General features: G+C 44.8%; 1 protein-coding gene across 2 annotated transcripts in view; it reads right to left on the reverse strand.

Moving 5' to 3' along the window:
• The window catches only part of RAMP1 (receptor activity modifying protein 1), a 97,794-nt gene that overhangs the window by 48,002 nt on the left and 28,317 nt on the right, over window positions 1–21,475 (reverse strand). For both annotated transcript variants that reach the window (XM_072640594.1, XM_072640595.1), the window contains exon 2: window positions 19,401–19,539. In XM_072640594.1, coding sequence (XP_072496695.1) covers window positions 19,401–19,539 — 139 coding nt within the window. The remainder of the gene's footprint in view (window positions 1–19,400; window positions 19,540–21,475) is intronic.

Genomic DNA, 21,475 nt, shown 5'->3' on the forward strand with positions numbered 1-21,475 from the left:
TGAAAGATGATGGCGGCATCTGTAATCATCTTTCAGGCACCTGTCCTCCATTCCGGGGGTCATTTTTGACCCCCTCCGCCCTTGTTCCCATCATCTCCAGTCAGTAACACACACTGTGTACCAGATGCACTTCTTGCTTCTTTCCTAAGGGTCCTTCTCCAGTCTCTTCTTCTACCTTAAAGTTAACAGCCATGATTCTCTGTACCTTGGTATCAGCTGGGACCTGCCTGATACCCTGAAGAGATGCCCTCATGATTTAAACAAACCTCACTCCTGATAAGAAGGTCCTGGCCCTAAGTGAAGGCTCTTCAGGGCTCGAAGGGCTGGGACATATCAACCACTCAAGGCCTTTGGAAATGTCCTGGGGGCTGGACTTGGCTCTGAAGGTCAGGATGATCCCTTTCAGCTGCTGGCCTCCCCTTTTGGCCACAGATGTGCTTGTAACCTGGTCAAGTTTGGGATAGCTGGCTTGCTCCCTCAGAGGCCAATGGACAGAGTGGGACAAAATCGAGGGGTAGTAGATGGGGATGGGAAAGACAGGGCCATCCCTGCATATAGATGTCTCTCTGCACCCATCTTATAGGGTTCTGTCAGAGTTCAGCTTCCAAGGCAGCTAGCCAGGGGCCATTAACTTATTTGAGACCATAATAGTCATGTAATTCTATTATGCGGTAATGATCAACTCAAGGACATGGGAAGGTTGAGCAATGAGCCAGGGAGAGGATGGGTGGAAGAAAGCATTCAACTGATCCACCTCCCCAGGACTGCAGAGGCAGCTTCACTTGGAGTCCAGCCCTGGGTTTCAATCCTGCTTCTGATATATGAGCAAGTCACTGAAACTTCCCAAGCCTCAGTTTCCTTATCTGTAAAATGAGAATGAGGATAGTAGTCCCTGTAACATCCAGTGTATAGCAGGTGCTTAAAATAGCAATCGACCTCAGTGAAGAATCTTGTCCACTCTATGCCAAGTTACATGGCCAAGTTACATGCCAGCAGAGGCAACATTAAATAGTAGGAAAAGAAAGAAAGCCAGGCTGAGGATTAGGAAGACTGAGTATGACACCTAGTCATTAACCTCTCAAGGCTGGCAGCTAGGTGGATGGAGTCAAGAGGCTCTGAGTTCAAATCTCTGCCTGAGTGATCCTGGGCAAATCACTTAACCTCTCTGTCCCTCATTATCTTAGCCTATAGAAAGAGAACAATGACATGGGACTGCCTCTCTGGCTACTGAGTTAATGTAGGTGAAGTGCTTTGCCAGCCTAAAGGCTGGTTTAGAAAACGATACAGATATTGTTTCAATCGTGTCCAACTCTCTATGACCCCATTTGGGGTTTCTTGGCAAAGATACTGGGGTGGTTTGCCTTTTCCTTCTCCAGTGCATTTTACAGATGAGGAAACTGAGGCAGACAGGGTTAAGTGACTTGCCCAGGGACACAATGCCAATAAGCATCTGAGGTCATATTTGAACTCAGGTTCAAACTCCAGCCCCAAAGTTCTACCTACTGCTCCACTGAGCTATCCAGATGAAATCAAGAGTCTGCACCCAAAAAGTGTAAGGCCATGTTTTCATCCTCCTTGCCTCATCTAAGCCCCTCTTGGCAGTCTGGGCAAATGAACATGACCCTGAGGGTTTGATTCTCCAATTCCATCTCCCTCATGACTCCTGCCCCTAGGATGATAAGGATGAGTAGTACAGAAGGGAAAATCCTTGTTTAGAGTAAAAAGGAGCTGGCTTGGTACCCTATCTTTGTCCCATCTCCCTCTGTGGCCAAGGGCAGATTGCTTGGCCTCCTCTGACATTGGCTTTTCCTCTTGTCATGGAGGGGCCCTGGACAATCTGTACTCACACCAGGAATGATCCTGGGTTTTCGGCCATAACAGTCTGCTGAGCACCTGGATCCCTCTATCTCTCTAGCTGTGCCTTTCTGCCTTTGGACCACAGTACAGCAGAAGGACATTTATGTACAGCTTGAATGTTTACACTCTGAGAGGCCTCTTGGTCCTAGTGGAAGGGCTCTGGATGGGGGTCAGAGTCCTGGCTTCAAACTCCAGCTTTGTTCCTTAGGAACTGTGTGACCATGTCTAAGTCACCTCCCTCCCCCTGGGCTCCAAGGTCCTCCTCAGTTAAATGGGAATGGCACTAGAGATCCTCTTGGGGTTCTTCTGACCGACCCAAGTAAAATCAGGGCATCAGTTATATCATCTGCTGCTGCATGCCTCTTGGGACCACTTGGAAAGATGGCCATGTCTCTTCAGAGAATGGCTTCCAGTTTGGGTGAGCAAAGACTGACATGGGGTAGAGAAGCCTGTGTCCAATCAAGGGTTCTCAGGGGGAGGTGTTACAGAGGTCTCTGCCATGTCATGAATCACCCTTGTGAAGTAGGCATTTATCTTGACAGATGAATAACAGGGGCCCGGGCCAACAAACCCAGCTTGGCTCCTGAGATGGCTGTGTCACTCATGGCTATTTCTACCCTCCATCCTGATGTCCCTTGCTTCTCCCTTCCCTGGTCCCTGTTGGATGGCTCTCCCTCCATCCATCACGGGGGCAGCTCATCAGCCAGGGTGCCAGGGACTCACCCTCTGCAGGGACTGTGAATGCCTATCCTCCCATCAAGTGCTCCTGTGCAAAGTTTGCTATAGACAGAGGCAGTATAGCCCAATGGATGGATTTTAGGGTTTGGATTTTGGAAAGCCTTGGTTCAGATCTTGGCACTGGCCTTACAAGCTCTGTGACCCTGGGCAGTCACTTGAACCACTATGGACTCATTGTATACTAGCTCTAGAACTGGAAGGGACCAGAGTGACCATCTAGTCAAAGTCTTCATTTTACAGAGGGGGAAACTGAGGCCCAGAAAGGTGAATTAACTTATTTAAGATCACATGGGTAGTAAGCAGCAGGGGTAGAATTTGAACTCAGTTCCTTGTAAGCACAAGCAAAATGGGATATTTTGTTTTTGCTCAGGCTAAATTGTGAACATCTAAAGGCTCAATCTCCTTTGAACCCTAGTAGTTCACAGTTGTGTTGAGTCATGTGGGTTGTGATGCCTTCTGTCTCTGAGCCTATTAGATAAAAACTAGATATACTGGGAGGTTGGTATTTTACTTTGGGGATTCCCTTATAAAAGGACCTTTTGATTCTCTGGACGGGACTCTGAATAGCCATTTGTTAAGAGCCCCTGACCACTCAGAGGTTTGTGTTCTTCCATCCAGTGGTGTATGTAGGTGGTTGTATTACTTTGTTCAGACAGTAAGAGCCCCCTGTGTTGAATTTTTGTGCTAATTTCTCTGCTTGTATTTACTTCTTTCTAATTAAAGTAAGATTGTTGACCCCTTAAAAGTTGCTTTCCTTTAGCAAAGCAGATAAAAAAAACCCTGGGCTAGCAGGCTATCCTGGGTATGCCAGGGTGCTTGCTGCTACAGTCCTCTGACTGCAACATGGAGCCTAGGACACAATGAGAACTTAATAACTTTCCAGTAATCTAGCTATCTTCCACAGTAGAAAAGCAGGACAGATGGCCTGGGTTCAAATCTCACCCTTGTCTGTATAACCTTGGAAAGGGCATTTCCTCTCTCAGGGTCTCAGTTCATTCAACTGTGGAACGATGGAGTTAAATCAGATGGCCTCTCTTCTACCTCCAATGACCCTGTGATTTACTCAATGACAGGCAGATTGCAATCTACTTTAGTGGAGGGAGGTCCCACATGGGGACATTCTCCCATTCATGTAACAACAGACTCTAGTTCTAGAGCTGAGCAGTCCTAACATAAGGGAGGAATGACATGCATTCCAATTCTTGTAAAAAGAGTTCAGTCCATGGCCTCAGGAAATCTCCTGGTTCTCTGCAACCAGGAAGTTTCTGTTCCCTATTCAGTCCTAGAGGAAAGTGGAAGTGGCAAGGGTGCAATCACTGTTTGTGTTTGCAGCCTGGGGCAACCATACACTCAGAAGGTGTTGGGGTTCTTCACCATTTTAGGAAGGAGGAAGTAAAAACTAGAGAGGAAAAGGAGCTCAACTGAGTCACTCAGCAAGTGGATGAGTTTGTCAGTCCCGAGGAATCAGAAGGACCTGGAGAAGTTACCTGGTCCAAACCTCTCCTTTGATAAGAGGAGGAAACTGAGGCCATTCAATAGGAAAGAATGTTCAAAGTGACATGGGCAATAATGAGGAACAGAGCCAAGATCTGAACCCGGGTCTTTTGACTCCAAATGTAGGGCCCTTTTCTAATCTTACCTTTCTTAGGAACCAATCAACAAGTATTTATTAAGTACCTTCTTTGTGCCTGGGAAGGGAATAAACATGTGTTAATAGTGTATATGTAAATAATGTGCAATAGAATTACGTGTCTACTATATGCCAGCTACTCTGCTTGGCACTCTGCCAGGCACTGGGGATACAAAGACAAACATAAAACAGACCCTGCCTTTAATGAGTCCATATTCCATTGGAGAAGACATTTCAATTAGTTACTTAAATACCTACTAATTGTCATCATAGAGACATCATCACCACAAATGTTCATATGGACTATTCGTCCCCAACCTGTGGTGGAGTCTTCTGAGCTCACGTTGGTCTGATCAGCCACAGTTGGACACACTGTACCTTGACCCTGACATATCATTTTGGTCCGTCTCTGAAAACAGACAACAACCAATCAACCAACCAGGTGCCAAGCACTGTGCTAAAAGCTGAGAATACAAAAAACGGTAGAAGTTTCTCTTCTCAAGGACCTCACCATCTATTGGGGGTGAGGGGAGAAGAGGGACAACGTGCAACTAACTGTACAAACAATTTATACGTAAGATAAGACAAACAGGAAAAAAGCAACAGAGAAAGCACCAGGTAGTATGTACAAAAGAAGCCTGGTTAAAGTGTAAGCCCTTCAGCTAGGGAATGAATGGACTTTATGTTGAAGAGGAAAGCAATGGGTCATTATTAATTTGTTATTAAAAATGTTAGAATTTTGAAAAATATGTTAAGAAGCGTGTAGGCAAAACATATATCATATGTATATGGTCTGATGAATAAGAAATGAGTGAGAAAGTAGCAAACACAAAGATTGTAACAATGTCATAAAGAGATTCCCTGAAAGGAAATTGATGTCCATGCAAACTGTTTGAAGCTGGGATGGCCAATGCACCATCAGTGATATTTGAAACATTGTGGAAACTGAGAAAAATATTACATGATTAGAAAAAGGCAAATGTACTGATTTTAAAAAAAAAAGGAAGAGAAATCTGCAGACTACAGTCAAATGAGCTTGACTTTAATTCCTAGCAAAATTCTTGAAAAGATCATTAAAAAGAGGGTTGTTAAACAGATAGAAAGGGAAGTGATAGTTACAACTAACAACATTGCTGTTCAGTCATTTTTCAGTTACATCCCACTCTTCATGACCCTATCTGGAGTTTTCTTGGCAAAGATACTGGAGTAGTTTGCCATTTCCTTCAGCTCCTTTCACAGATGAGGAAACCAAGGCAAATAGGGTTAAGTGACTTGCCCAGACTCACACAGCTAGATTTGACAACATACATTATGGTAAGTAAAGAGCTGTCTAGGTTCATCTGCTTTGCTCCACAGTGAGCCAACCTGATGAACTTTGCATCTCTCTGTTTAAAAGGAGTTTCTGGCCAATATAATAACATAACTCTACCTTTTAAGAATGATTATGCATCAAAGAACTTGTCACTGCTTCATCAGTTTGAGAAGAGAAGATGATTTGCCAAACAGGAGAATGGTAAGGACCAGAAAGGGAGCAGTTAGCAGACACTTGGTGTAGTACAGATATTCCTAGATAGACCAATGACATCAAGGTCTGCAATCCATAGTTATGAGTTAGTTACCCTGAGCATGCAGGTTTTCCTTACCCATTTCCTTTTGAGATAAGATCACTAAACCAGTATATGAGGAGAATGCTATGGATGGAGGCCACATGGATTTTAGCAAAGCTTTTGATACAGTAGCTCATATTCTTTTTTTGGAGAAGATGGAGAATTGTGGATTAGATGATAATACAATCCAATGGACAGCTGGTTGGATGGCTGGCTGGACAGAGTTGTTGAGGGGGCCTTGTTGATGTGGAAGTATGGTAGGGTGTGGGGGGGGGCCAGGCAAGGAGAAGCAGCAGTTGTTTTGAAATGGATCTAGGGGTCTTAATGACTCACAAGCTCCATATAGTTCAACAGGGTGATATAGCAACCAAAAAACGTGGTGGATCTTGTGGGGTGCAATAACAGGGGTTTAGCTTTGAGAATAAGGGGGAGATAGTCCTAGTATAGTCTGCCCTTGTCAGACCTCATCTTGTGTGCTGTGTTTAGGTCTGGGCACCACAGTTCAAACTAGAGACTGTCCAGAGGAGGGCAACAAGAATGGTGAAGGGTGTATAGATGAGAAAATTCGGGGAGATATGATGGCTGTTTTCAAATATGTGGAGGGCTGTCAGGTGGAGTCAACAGAGTCAATAAGCATTTATTAAGCATCTACTCTGTGCCAGGTGCTGTGTTAAACACTGGGGGTACAAAGAAGGGCATAAGGAGTTCACAAGCTAACATAGCAGAGGTCTACACTTGAATGTTCTTTCCATGACACCACCCTGCCCCTCCTTGTCTTTACCATGGTGCATGGATTCTAAACATGGTGGCCCATCGAGGCTCTTCTCAGGCCAGCAGGGACACTGGAGCCTGTCCTTGAACAAGAGACTCTCTGCCAACAGCTGAGGGGCAGGAAGAAGCCACATCTTCCCTTGTCATCCTATCCCTTGGAGGAGAAAATGCTTGGCAGCTTTCATCTGCTGCTCCAATATCTCTCTCTTGTTGCTCTGAAGGTGCCTTTTTAACTTCACCTCCACCAAGGACACAAGAAGAGGAGGGATGAGCCTATGACTATCTGGCTACTTCTCCCCAGCGCTGACCACCTGTCCTCTACAACAGAGCTGCCAGGTGGCCAGCCAGCCTGTCCTTAGGGACCCCCAGTGAGGGAGGACCCATTCTGCTCTGGGACAACCCTCATCATTTTTCCTGAAGCTAAACCTGACTCAGCCTCTTTCCAGTCTCCATCCTGGTCCTGCCCTCTGGGGCCAAACGGATCTGGGCTGGTCCCTTTTCCACATGGCAGCCCCTCAGAGATGTGAAGGCATCTCTCCTCTCTCTCCTGAGCCCTCTCTTCTGTAGGTTCAACCTTCCCTGATCCTTCTGGGAAACTGAGGCCTTGGGAGAGGAAGAGACTTTCTAACTCTGGGTCACACAGGGAGTTGGTGGCAGTCTCTTCAATAAACATTTATGACTAACAGCCTCCTGAATTGACTTCCCAATGCACCCAGACCCTAACCCTCATTATCCTTAGGTTTTAGGACAAATCCTTGGCTTTCTTGTGGAATCTTGCTTTGTATCATTCAATCTGGATTGTTCTGCCTAAAGACCCTGGAATGGAGCTGGGGGGCAGTTACTGTCTGAGGATGCACAACCAGGAGGAGGAGGAGGACGGCAGGTAAGCTACAGAGACAGGAAAGCAGCAGCTGCAGCCAGCCATTCTACCGTCATCTCTCCTCTCCCTTGGAAGCCGCCTGCATGTAGGCAGCTGATAAAACACCCAAAACAATGAAAACAACAACCAACATCATGTAACACTTTAAAGCCAACAAAGACTTTACATCCATTTTCTCATTTTAGCCTTAAAATAGCCCTGAGTTTGAATCTTCCCTCTCAGACCAGCTGTGTGACCCTGGGTATGTCACTTAACCCCTCAACCTAGGTTTTCTCATCTGTGAGATAGAGATAAGTAATAGCACCTACCTCCCAGGATATTCTAATTTTATCACTTTGAGACAGAAGCAACTAAAACTGAGAGGTTTAGTAATAGTCCCGAGGAGATGCCAGTAATGGGCAAAAGAGTCAAGATTTAAACCCAAGCCTTCTGATGTCAAATTCAGGGATCTTTGCATGCATCAGGCATTTTCTTCATTTTACAAAGAAACAGAGGCATGAAGGGGGTGCCTTAGCTTGTTCAAAGCCACAGAAAATATCCACATCGGGCCCTAGCGCCTCTCCTGTCTCTCCTACTCCATGGTTACACCAAGAAGAAATGGGACATACCCCACTGTGTGACTCTGGAGAAGTCAATTCCTAGCCTAGGCCTAGGACATAGGAAATACTCTACAAATATTTACTGAATTTTTGAAAAGGCAGTTGTAAGTAGCCAAGAGCGATATGGAAAGGTGCTGCCAAAGTGATTTTGAGGGGCTAAAACAAGCAGGATTTCTGAAGAAACAAGCTATGCGATATCACACCTGCTTGGAAAATCACCTACTTTCCACTGCTTCCAGGACTCTTTTTCTAAGCAAAGTTACTACTACCACCACCACACTCTCATATTTCTACAGTGTGCTAAAATTGGCCAAGCATTGTATGAAAGAAGGAAGTTAGCCTCACCCCTGTCCAAAAGCCCCCAAATTCAGCATCAGTGAGGTCCAAATGGGCCTTTGTAGAAAAGCCTCTCACCTGAGTGCTAGGATTGAGCTCCTCATGCCAGGATAAATAAAAGTAAAATAGTTAAATGACAATGAAATAGAAAGGATATATAAAGTTTAAAAAAAAAAACAAACAACCCTTTATCTGATGCTGAGGTGGCCAACTTCCCAAAATAACCTTTCCCTCCTCCCCCTACATACTTCCAGCTCTCCACCCTCCACTCTCCTACACTACCCCCAACCAGAAAAGGAAGCCAGCCAGTCCTGTTGAGTTCTTTATCACGCAGATCAAATTAAGAGCAGAATCTCAGAGCCTGCTGGTGTCCAGGATAATTAGTCACACACAGCTGGACCCTCATCTCCAATGAATGTCACGTTTCCATGAAACAAGGCGGTAATGCATAAAAGGCTCCTTCTAACATTTCAATTCTTGGTTTGATCACTCCCATCTCTTGCCCAGGAGTCCTTTTCCAGCATTTCCAAGTCAGGTTGGCAGTACAATTTGCATATAAATGCCAAACTGGTTGCAAATGCCCTCCTCCACCCCAAATTCAACCGTCTCTTAGGAAACTCTGTACCCTTGGACATCCACCAGCTCCTGACATCCACCCAAGTCATCTTCAGAGCCAAAGTGTGGGCTAAAGAGCAGCAAAGAGATCCTCTGACTCAAAGGCATTGCTGCATGTGGATGACCTTGAAAGAAAAGAACCCATATCCTGGGTGTTACTGTCATTCCAAAGTGTTTTAGAGCCATGTTCTCTTTGATCAAGCTCAGCCTTGACAAGAACTTCCCTGTAGAGATTTCTAGGTTCTTTTGCTTATGAAAAAGGGAAGCTTCAGAGAGTGCAATCAAAAAGTCAATCAATCAACATTTTATAAGCAACTACTATGTGCCAGGTCCTGTGCTAAGAACTAGGGATGTAAAAAAAGGCTCAAAATCTAAATGGGGGAAATGACAAAAAATATATATATATACAAACGAGCTTTATACAGGATAAAGGGAAACAAACTAAGGGAAGAAAGTCACTTGCCCAAGGTAGTACATGGTAGAGTCAAGAACTGAACCCAGATCCTCTTGATTCCAAATCCAGTGCCATTCCCTGTTTCTAATTTTGTCAATCAGCAAATGCTGTACTGGGTGATGATTAATGATTTTGAGTCATAAGGGATGCTAAGTTCACTGACTTCCATGCCTTCACTCGACATGCATGCCAGGAAACTAAAAGACCAGAGAGAGAGAAGGGACATATCTGGAGTACTTCCATGGCAGAGTCAAGACTCAGTCTCAAATTCAGGGTCTTAGCTTCAACACAACACTGATTTTGTTGCTGAGTCAATTTCTGAATCTTCATGATTGTATGTGGAGTTTTCTTGGCAAAGATACTAGAGTGGTTTATCATTTCCTTTTCATTTTATAATGAGGAAACTGAGGCAGACAGGGTTAAGTGACTTGCCCAGGGTCATCCAGCTAGTAAGTGTCTGAGGCTGGATTTGAACTCAAGTCCTTCTGATTCCACGCCCAGCACTCTATCCACTGTGCCACTCAGCTGCCCTATTACACTTATGGTTTTAAATTTATCAACTAAATTTTTCTGACCCCTTCCTGCTGAGAGAGAGAGAGAGAGAGAGAATGAATCAATTTGAGTTCATCTCTGGATTAACTGTCTCTAGAAAGTTCTTATTTGGGGTAAAAGATGTGTAAATATCCTCCTCTGGTCTTGAAATTTTACTTCCATGTCTAATCTATCAATCAGCAAGCATTTATCAAGCATGTTTGGGAGAAAAGTTTGGGAGGGAAGAGGTATTAGACTGACTACCAAACTGAAGATCTACAGAGCCGTTGTGCTTTCCTCATTGTTATATGCTTGTGAAAAATGGAAAGTCTACCACCACCATGCCAGGAAACTGAATCGCTTCCATTTGAGCTGTCTTAGGAAGCTTCTGAGGATCACCTGGCAGGATAAAGTACCAGACACTGAAGTCCTTGCTTGAGCTGAACTGCCAAGTATTCAAACTATACTTCAGAGAGCACAATTCTGATGTGCTGACCACATTGTTCGAATGCAAAATGTATGCTTGCCAAAAAGACTATTTTATGGGGAACTCACATGGGGCAGGCAATCGCATGGTGGTCAGAAGAAGTGATACAAGGACCCTCTTAAGGTCTCTCTCAAGAACTTTGGATTTGACCGTGCAACATGGGAGATACTGCCCCAGGACCACTCAGCATGGAGTGCCCACATCAGAAAGGGTGCTGTGCTCTCTGAGCAAAGGAGAATTGAGACAGCACAAAGTAAATGTAGGATGTGCAAATTTGGGATATCCACCCCAAATATTCACATGGATCTGTGCCCTACCTGTTGGTAGAGCATTCTGAGCTTGTATTGATCTGATCAGCCACAGTGTGACGCGCTGAAATTTCACTTTATCACAGTGATGTCATTTTGGTCCTCTTTGAAGACAACAACCAACCAACCATAAGGCATGTTCTTCTATGTGCCAGAATATGTGCTAAATGCTAGGGTTATAAAGAAGTAAAAAGAATGTCACACCATCAAAGAGCTTAGGTTTGAATAGAGAAGACACACATGTCACATCTGCTTGGCACACCCCTGGCATGTGCTCCCATATTCATCCTCTGGCCTGCCTTGCTTACCCCAACCTGCCCTTAGACTAGCAGGTTTGAAATCACAGAAAAGAACCATTACCATGTGACTACACTCAACCTCTCAGGGATAATCCTTTTGTGTGGGGATAAACTCCCCCAACTTACCACTTTGAAGCCCCACTGGAGTGATTCCTATTTACACATAACCCACAACTCACAAAGAGTACATCATTACATCTTAGTTATCACCATTTACTTAATGATAAAGTAAAAGCATTAATAATCCTAACATCAAAGATACTCAATATAGAGAAGTTGAGGAAATAATAACTTGCAATCTCCACATAAATGAGGGGCACAGTCTCCTCTCAGTGCACTCATGATCTTTGGGAAAGAGTGGGCACACACTTATAGAAATATGACAGGGAGGCACATGAGTGAGGAAAACCTGCATGCTCAGGGTAACTAACTCATAACTATGGATTGCAGACCTTGATGTCATTGGTCTATCTAGGAATATCTGTACTACACCAAGTGTCTGCTAACTGTTCCCTTTCTGGTCCTTACCATTCTCCTGTTTGGCAAATCATCTTCTCTTCTCAAACTGTTGAAGCAGTGACAAGTTCTTTGATGCATAATCATTCTTAAAAGGTAGAGTTATGTTATTATATTGGCCAGAAACTCCTTTTAAACAGAGAAATGCAAAGTTCATCAGGCTGGCTCACTGTGGAGCAAAGCAGACAAACCTAGACAGCTCTTTACTTACCATAATATACGTTGTCAAATCTAGCTGTGTGAGTCTGGACAAGTCACTGAACCCTATTTGCCTTGGTTTCCTCATCTGTGAAAGGAGCTGAAGGAAATGGCAAGCTTCTCCAGTATCTTTGCCAAGAAAACTCCAAATAGGGTCATGAAGAGTAGGATGTAACTGAAAAATGACTGAACAGCAATGTTGTCCAATCAACTGTCAAACAGTTGATCCAACTGCAAATCAGCTGCAAAACCTGTCTTTCCCCTTTCTGGTTTTCCCTCTCCATCTTCTGTTTACCTACTTGTACAAAGCCTGGGTGGCAGGGAAATCACTCATCCAGAATCAACAAGTTCCTGCCCATTGTCAAGGGCCATATAAACAATTCACACTTTGGGCAGTGGGGAAAAGGAAGGCCTTTTAGTTATAAGACCTTGGAAAACATGGTTCTGGTCTACATTTGTTTCCTTGTCTCTGATGGGGCAGGTGTGCCCACACAGGCCCCAGGAGGATCAAGGCAAGCTCCTCCTCCCCCTTGTCCTGGCTCTTTGGCCCAGTCATTAAGCCTAGGTGATGGCCTTGCTTCCAGTTTACATGCTCGGCCAGTCAAAGAAAGGGTGGGGCTACACACAAACACAAAATTTGTGCCCTTGGGGGAGGCCTCTGAATCCTCTTCAATCCAACAGATTTTCTCCCCTCCCCCCCAAGAGAGTAGGCAGTCCAATGGTCCCCATAAATGCTAGGAAATCAATGCCAGATAGTCCAGTGAGAAGCAAAATCCTCAGGAGAGAGAAACTCATGAAAGATTCTCCTCAGAGAGAACCAGAAAGGGGGCCATTACTAGATGGAAACTCAAGAATGAGGAAGAGTTGCATGATGGGGAATGCTGATACTCCTGTCATTTTGATGGTACTAAGAGTCATATGGGCTTTATGGGTCCCAAGGGAAGGTGGAATCAACCAGAAGAAAGGATGGCTTGACTCCCTTGCAACTGTGGCTTTGTGAGACCCAGATAATAGCCAAATACTGATGTTCTCTGGGGAAATCCTGGATTAGATCAAACAGACACAAGCCAAATAATGATGTTCCCAAGGAAAATCCCAGCAGAGGGCATGACCTGGAGAGGGACTTACTGAGAAACCAAGATGGAGCCTTGTCCCTTAGTTCAGAACTAGGGCACTTACACATGAGTTAAGGTAAAATGAGAGGAATAATATTCCTCCTGCTGACTCACCGGGGTCATAGCTTTAGAAACCCAAGTAAGTTTTGTAATGAATTTCTTAGGAAAACACAAGGTGGCTCTTTAAGAGACAGGCTAAATATCTAACACAATGCGTGAAAAATCAGTCTGAGTACTTGGTAGATTTGGAGAGGCAGGGAATGCTTTAAAAATGACCACGGATTAATTTGAGCTGACAGATAAAGAGGATCTGTTGTTACTGCAGCAGTATTACATGCCCATGTTTCAGGAACCAAAACTTAAAATGGAAAATGATGGATGTGGGTACCCTGGTACATGAAAGAGACTGCCCTCCTAACAATGACAGCATTGTATGCTAATCACAGTCCCATTCTACAACCTCCAATGGCTCCCTAGTGTCCAAAGCAAGGATCTCCAAAGTGGGCCCCATGACCTGTCTCTTTGGCCAGGGGATAGGAAGATTGTTGGCAATGGTGGATTGGCCTCTAACACAACTCCACCTACCCTTAGTCTCTACCATGTTTCCCCCACTTTGACCTCTCCCTCTGTGGTGCAGACTCCTAATCTCCCTATGTTTGAACTTAGCATCATCTACTTGGGGCTGTAATGGGCCAAATGCCATGTGGTATCCCACGTGGTAGCAGCTCCTGCCCAGGCACCATTGACCATGGGGAACACTTGTTTTTTCCTCCCTGCTTCTTCAATTACTTCCCCTGGAAGGGCGCTTGCTCTGAGATGGAAACAGTGACAGGTGAGCAAGAGACTCCCTCCCTTTTCCTTTCCTTGCATCAGAGTTGATCAGACCGTAAGCAGGCAGGATTTGATGGTGATGTACATCTCAAATACAATTACATTCCTTTTCCGTCCCCCCAAACCCACCCATCCTCCTGACTTCTCTATTATAGACTAAGGCACCGCCCTCCTTCCCTGGTGTTACCTTCATCTCCTATTCCCTCACCCCACAATCCAATCAGTTGCCAAGTCTTATTGATTCTACTTTTGACATTTCTACATTATTGACATTTCTCACCTTTGTCCCCTTCTCAATGCTCACACAGCTACCACCTTCGTTCAGGTCCCTATCATCTCTTACCTGGACTATTATAATAGTCTCCTTAAAAAGTATTTTATTTTCCTCCTCAATTACATGTAAAAACAATCTTTAGCATTCATCAAAAAAAAACCCCTTGAGTTCCAAATTCTCTCCCTTCTCCCCCTTCCCTGTCTCTGAGATGGTCAGTAATTTGATATGGGTTTTACAGGCACAATCATATAAAGCATATTTCCATGTTAGTCATTTTGTGGAAGAAAAACATGAATCAAAAGAAAAAGAAAAGAGAAAGTGAAAATAGTATTTTTTGATCTGCATTCAGACTCTCTCAGTTCTTTCTCTGTAGGTGCATAGCTTTTTTCATTGTGAGTCCTTTGGGATTTTCTTGGATCATTGTATTGCAGAGAAGAGCTAAGTCATTCACAGTTGTTCATCATACAACAGTGATGTTCCTTTGTACAATGATCTCCTGGTTTTGCTCCCTTCACTCTGCATCCATGCATGTAAGTCTAGGTTTTTCTGAAATCCTCCTACTCATTGTTTCTCATAGTTCAATTATATTCCATTATAATCGTAAACTACAAATTGTTTAGCCATTACCCAACTGAAGGGCATCTCATCAATTTCCAATTCTTTGCCATCACAAAAGAACTGCTATAAATACCCTTGTACAAATAGGTTCCCCTCCTTTTTTTTAATCTCTGGGATATAGACCTAGCAGTAGCAGTGGTGGATCAAAGGGTATGTACAGTTTTATAGCCCTTTGGGCATAATTCCAAATTGTTCTTCAGAATGGTTAGATCAGTTCACAAGTCCACCAACAGCATATTAAGGTCCCAATTTTCCCACACACCCTCCAAGGTTCATCTTTTTCCTTTTCTCTCATATTGGCCAATCTGAGAGGTGTGCGGTGGTACCTCAGAGTTGTTTTAATTTGCATTTCTCTGATCAGTAGTGATTTAGAATGTTTTTTATATGACTAGAGAGCTCTGATTTCTTTGTCTGTAAACTGCCTGTTCACATCCTTTGGCCATTTATCAACTGGAGAATGAAGTGTATTCTTATAAATTTAACTCAGTTCTCTAAGTATTTGAGAGATAAAGCCTTTACCTGATACAATTGTGTGAGAATGTTCCCCCATTTTTCTGCTTTCCTTCTAATTTTGTCTGCATTGGTTTTTGTGTGAAAACTTCTTAATTTTATATAATCAAAATTATCCATTTTACATTTCATAATGCTCTCTATATCTTATTTGGTCCTAAATTCTTCCCTTATCCATAGATCTGACAGATAAACTATTCCATGTTCCCTTGATTTATTCATGGTATCAGCTTTTCTATTTAAAGCATGTCCATTTTGACCTTATCTTGGTGTATGGTGTGAGGTGCTGGTCTATACCTAGTTTCTGCCACACTGCTGAGGGATAGGAAATGTTGAAAAAGGAGAGGTAAACTCAGCTTTCAAAGCTGGGGGTGTGGATAGGGTGCTTAAGTTCTAATGGCTGGTATGCATCTTGACAGAAATCTTTGTACCTTTGGAGAAGGGAAATTCCTTTGGCTACCACAGCTGGAGGGGAGTCATCATCATTGTAGCTAACATTTATACTGTGATAAAGATTACTGTGTGATGTACTTTACTGGGCTAGGCACTTCACAATTATCTTCTCATTTGGTGCTCACAACTCTGGAAGGTAGGTGCTACTATTATCCCCATTTTACAGTTGTAGAAACTGAGGCAGAGAGGTGAAGAGACTAGTGTGGTTGCCCACAATCACACAGGTAGTAAGTGTTTAAGGTGAGATTTGAACTCAGGTCTTCCTCACTCCAAGTTCAGTGCTCTAACTGCACCAACAATACCCAGATTGATGGTTTGGTCTCAAGAGGGGAGTGACTCAACCTAAAGGGGATATTCTGAGCACAGTTCTCAGGTCAAGTCTGTCTTTTGTTGTAAACAAATAAATGGGCATCCTGGTCTTCTGTTCCTGGCTAATGGGAATCTGTGCCAGATCCCCCATGGGGCGAACTGGAGAAACTGAATTTGTGAGTCTGGAGAACCAGTAGACTACGGTGCCATATTGCCCTGAGCGGGCCATTCTCTAGTGGCTCTGATAGGTGGTCACAGCTACCCGTAGTCACACTCCCAGTGGGTGCCTTTCCCCCTTTCATTAGGATGTCAGCTCTCTAAGGGTAGGGCCTGTCCTTTCTGCTTGTATTTGAATATTTAGTACAGCACCTGGAAAATCACTTAATATATTCTCTCTGCGTCTCTGTTTCTCTGTTTGTCTGGCTGTCTCTTTGTCTCCCCCTCCCCTGTCTCTGTCTTTCTGTCTTTTTATGTCTGTGTCTCTCTGTGTCTCCCTCTGTCTCTGTCTCCCCGAAACCCCCGTCTCTCTGTTTCTGTCTCTCCCCCTTCCTTTTCTCCCTTAATGCTGGATAGCTCTCAGGGCTGGGATATGCTCCCTGACAAGAAGCCCCCTCTGGCCTCTTTCCAACTGCTGCCCTTTATTTCTCCTGGTCCTGTTCTCTGGGGCCAAGTGGGATCAAGCTTTTTTGTTGTCACTGTTGTTGTTTTTGTTTTGTTTTCATTCTTGTTGATGTCTTTGGTTTTAACATCACCTACATTCCCAATATATTCTTTCCCTCTTCCCCCCTATCCCCCACAAAAACCCCTATCTTATAACTAAGAAGGCAAAATCAGTCCATAGAGCAACCAGGCTTAACATTGTATGCAGTGTTAGAGATGAGATATTTGTGAAAATAAATAAGTTGCCCAGGGTCACACAACAGTAAAGTGTTAAAAGTGGGATTTGAACCTAGGCTTATCACTCTGTCCATTAGGCCACACTAATGGACAGCAACCATCTCTGGGCATGGATAGAGACAAATGCTGAGGTATGGGAATGGTGGGTGGGGAGAACATCATTCTTGGAATTAAGAGAACTGGGTTTGAAGCCCAGCTCCGACACTTAGTACCTGGGTGACCTTGGGCTCTTCTGCCACCTTCTCTGAGACTCCTCATCTGTAAAACTGGGGATAAAAGAAGTCTTGTGCCAACCAAGGGGTTGGAGGTGGGGCAGGGAAGTGGGGACACTTCTCCTTTGGCTCCTGTGGATGAGGATCCCAGAGTTGGAAGGGGCCAGAGGCTGTCTAGCTCAGTCCCCTCTCTAAGGTCACTGATTATGCCCCTCTAGACTGCTCTCAAAGACGTTCAAGGAAAGGGAATCCACTATCTTCCACCCTACTTCTAGGCAGTGGCAAGCTTCACCTTACATCAAGAATACATCCGCCTCCACCCACCACTCCTGACTCTACCTCCAGGGGCCAAGGACATCTAGTTCAATCTTTCTTTACTGAAGAAGCTGTCCCATAGCCCTCCTTCCCCCCTAAACCACACACATAGCATCTTCTTTACAGCCAGACCTCGTCTCCAGTCCCTTCACCACCCTCCTCACCCCCTAGATGCCCACTGACTTGCCTACACCCTTCCTAAAAGGTGGCTACAAATCCAGTACTCCAGACAGGGCATGACCACAGCACATACATCAGGACTCTTGCCTCCCTCCACTTGGCGGCTTGGCCTCTCCCCATGTAACCTGAGATCCTGCCAGGGATTTGGGGGGTCAGCTACCTCTCATTGTTGGTTTGTAGTGAAGAGATTTCAGACTGCCGAAAGCCCTGGGGCTTTTCTGCACAGACTTTTGCCCACCACCTACCCACAGTGTTCTTGTGAAGTGATTACTTTGAACCCAAGTGACTTTGCATTTATCCCTTTTCCAGTTCATCTTATTAGATTTGGCTCTGAATTCTAGCCCCTGGGCTTCTGACTCTTCATCTACCCTGTTCATTATTCTCTGAAGCTTCCTCTTATCCACAAGTGTGAGAAGGGAGCCCTCAAGCCAACGGACTTCATACCTTCCTCCAGTCTTACAGGGCTACTCCAAATCCAGTTATTAATCAGCATTAGAGTGCAAGGACTTTGTGAATAGGGATTGTTTTAGTCTTTGTATTTGTATCCTTAGTGCCTGGCACATAGTAGGTGCTTAATTCAAAAATGTTTAACTGATGTATTTTTTAAAGACAAAAACAAGAGAAAAAATCAACATGACTGATCAATATATTAAATACATTTTATATATTAAATATATTATATACTAATATAGATAATACAAATAACATAATGTATAAATATATTACATATTTAGACAATCTGAAATCATGTGCTTTGTATAGTGTATAGTGCCACTGCCTAGAAGTAGGGTGGAAGATAGTGGATTCCCTTTCCTTGAACGTCTTTGAGAGCAGTCTAGAGGGGCATAATCAGTGACCTTAGAGAGGGGACTGAGCTAGACAGCCTCTGGCCCCTTCCAACTCTGGGATCCTCATCCACAGGAGCCAAAGGAGAAGTGTCCCCACTTCCCTGCCCCACCTCCAACCCCTTGGTTGGCACAAGACTTCTTTTATCCCCAGTTTTACAGATGAGGAGTCTCAGAGAAGGTGGCAGAAGAGCCCAAGGTCACCCAGGTACTAAGTGTCGGAGCTGGGCTTCAAACCCAGTTCTCTTAATTCCAAGAATGATGTTCTCCCCACCCACCATTCCCATACCTCAGCATTTGTCTCTATCCATGCCCAGAGATGGTTGCTGTCCATTAGTGTGGCCTAATGGACAGAGTGATAAGCCTAGGTTCAAATCCCACTTTTAACACTTTACTGGGTAGTGTAGTAGTGTAGTAGTGTAGTAGTGTAGTAGATAGAGCCCTGGAACTGGAGTCAGGAGGACCTGAGTGCAAATCCAGCTTCAGACACTTACTAGCTGTGTGACCCTGGGCAAGTCACTTAACCCTGCTTGCCTCAGTGTCCTCATCTGAAATGAGAAGGAAGTGGCAAACCACTCTAGTAACACTACCAAGAAAACCCCAAATGGGGTCGCAAAGAGTTAGACATGACTGAGAACAACATAATGCTTGTGAGTCTCCTACATAAACAAAGGTGTGGGGGTGTCATGTATCTCTTCTTTTAAGACACTCATTGAACCACTTCTAAATCTACCTGATTATAAATCCTATAAAAAACTAATGCCTACATCCCTCTTTCTTGTCTACAAAGATGGCATCTGAAACTTTGTGAAACACTTTGCCGAAATCCAGGTATCTCAAGGAGGTCCCACGACCTACAGTGGGATGCCCAGAACAGACGTCAGTCACCATCTGGGGTTGCGCCCCACAGAGCACAGGGATGGAAGGCACAGCGGTCCACCATTCATCACATACACCTGGGAAAACACAATCTGCAAATCTCATCTAAAGAACTGAGGAAGGAGGAGTGACTTACTTGACCGTCTGATCCCAGTCACACCAGAGTTCCTTTTCAATCTCTTCCATGTCCAATTTAAACTTGGTGAGGCAGAGCTCATTCATGAGTTGGCCAAAGTAGGCTTCTGGGCAGGCAGTGACCATGACCAAGTGGTGAACTGAAACAGAGAAACGGAAAAGGGAGGTTTCTCACTAGGATGCCCAAAGGGGGAAGTGTAGCAGAGTGGAAAGAGCAGCAGGCCTGGATGCAGGAGAGCCCTGGGTTCAAATCTCACCTGGGCCACTCTTTGAGGCTGTTTCCTTATCTGTAAAATGGGCTTTGATGAAAAGCAATATGTTAAAAGACAGAGGGCTGGCCTCAGAGGTCTAGGAATATCTGGGTTCAGATCCTGCCTCTGAACACATACCAGCTGTGTGATCCTAGATAAACCATCAAACCTCAGTGTTCCAGGTTACAAATTACACGTTGATATTCATGTGTAGGTGAAATCATGGGTCTGAATTTTAAAAACACACACATACACACACCCACACCCACACACACACATCTCCACTCTTGTTAATACTTTCTAGTTGTTTGACTTGGCATAGGAGAAAGAGCACTGACTCCAGAGTCCAAGGACCTGAGTTCAAATCCTGCCTCTAATGCTTACAACCCACATGACACTGGGCACCTTACTCCATTTCTCTGGACCTCAGTTTCTTCGTCTTTAAAAAGGGTGGGTTGGACTAGCCAGCTTTCGAAGTCCCTCCTGACTCCAGATTCATGACTCTGTGAGCCTGGAGAGCAGGGGCTGGCTCAGGGAAGTGGCCCCTTGCTCTGACCCTCCATCACACCTTCTGCAAGGAGGGATTTTCAACCACTGGCTGCTGTGGCTCCAAAGCTTCCCCTCTGAGAACAATAAGGAATCATCACATTAGCAAAGAGGGACATTTCTGTGGCCCTGGGCCAGCTTCAAAGTGCATCCCCTGATCCAGTCTCAGCTGGGCCTCTCGACAACCCTGAAGGAGGCAGGAGCAGGATTCCCATTTTATAGATGAGGAAACTGAGATCCCAAGAGGGGAGATGTCACACAGCTGCTGGCCTCAGAGAAGGGACTTGAACTCGAGCCTAGCACTGTCTTTCTACGACCTTGCATTGTGTAAATGACCTGTGAGAATCGAGGCCAAGCTAAGCAGCCTTGAAGGTGATGGAGCAGCAGTCACCATGCAACCCATCTCTGAGTCCTCTGAGAGCTGCCTGAGGCACAAAGAGGCCAGGATGGGGTGGGACTCCAATCAGAATAATAAGAGTAATAAGAGTTAATATTCTGAATATGGTGAGTTTGTGATGGGGAGGGGGGAGGGGAGGTGGCATCCAACTGGATAGAAAGTGTTACAGTTCACAAAATAACTCACAAATATGATCCCATTTGATCCTCAGAACAACCCTGTGACAAATGTTGTTCTCATTATTATTAATTATCCCCATGTTACAGATAAGGAGAAAGAAGCAAGAGAGTGAGGTGTCTGAACCAGTCAGACAGTGACTGTCTGAGGCAGGATTCTAACCCAGGGTTTACCCATTCCAAGGCTCTCTCTAGTGACTGCCATCTGGGCACCTCTTGGGTTCCCCCCCCCCCACTCTCTCTCTCTCTGTCTCTGTCTCTTTCTGTCTCTCTCTGTCTCTGTCTCTGTCTGTCTCTCTCTCTCTCTCTCTCTCTCTGTCTCTCTTTCTCTCTCCGTCCCTCCCTCCCTCCCTCCTCCCTCTTGGAATTTGCTTGGCCTGCTTGGTTTAGTCCTCCCCCTAGCATGGGAATGCTAAGCAGACTTGGGAGTTCCCTATATTCTGTAGGATTTCATCTGAACTGAGATAAGGGGGAGGGGAGACAGGGTGGGTCAAATGGAGACGGTTCCAGATGAGGGCAAAGCCATGGGCTGGCAGGGAAGCTTGCGGAGCATCATATTTGTGGGATACTCAGGGAACAGAGGCTATAGAGCAGAAATGTGGCAACCTCCAGACCCCGACAGGTAGTCACAGGAAGATGGCTTATCCATTCCCCAGCCCATGAGTATTCCTCAGATGCTGGGGTCTTACGCCTTCCTGGCATCCTA

The sequence above is a fragment of the Notamacropus eugenii genome, chromosome 2 (assembly GCF_028372415.1).
Source record: "Notamacropus eugenii isolate mMacEug1 chromosome 2, mMacEug1.pri_v2, whole genome shotgun sequence".
Taxonomy (NCBI): Eukaryota; Metazoa; Chordata; class Mammalia; order Diprotodontia; family Macropodidae; genus Notamacropus; species Notamacropus eugenii.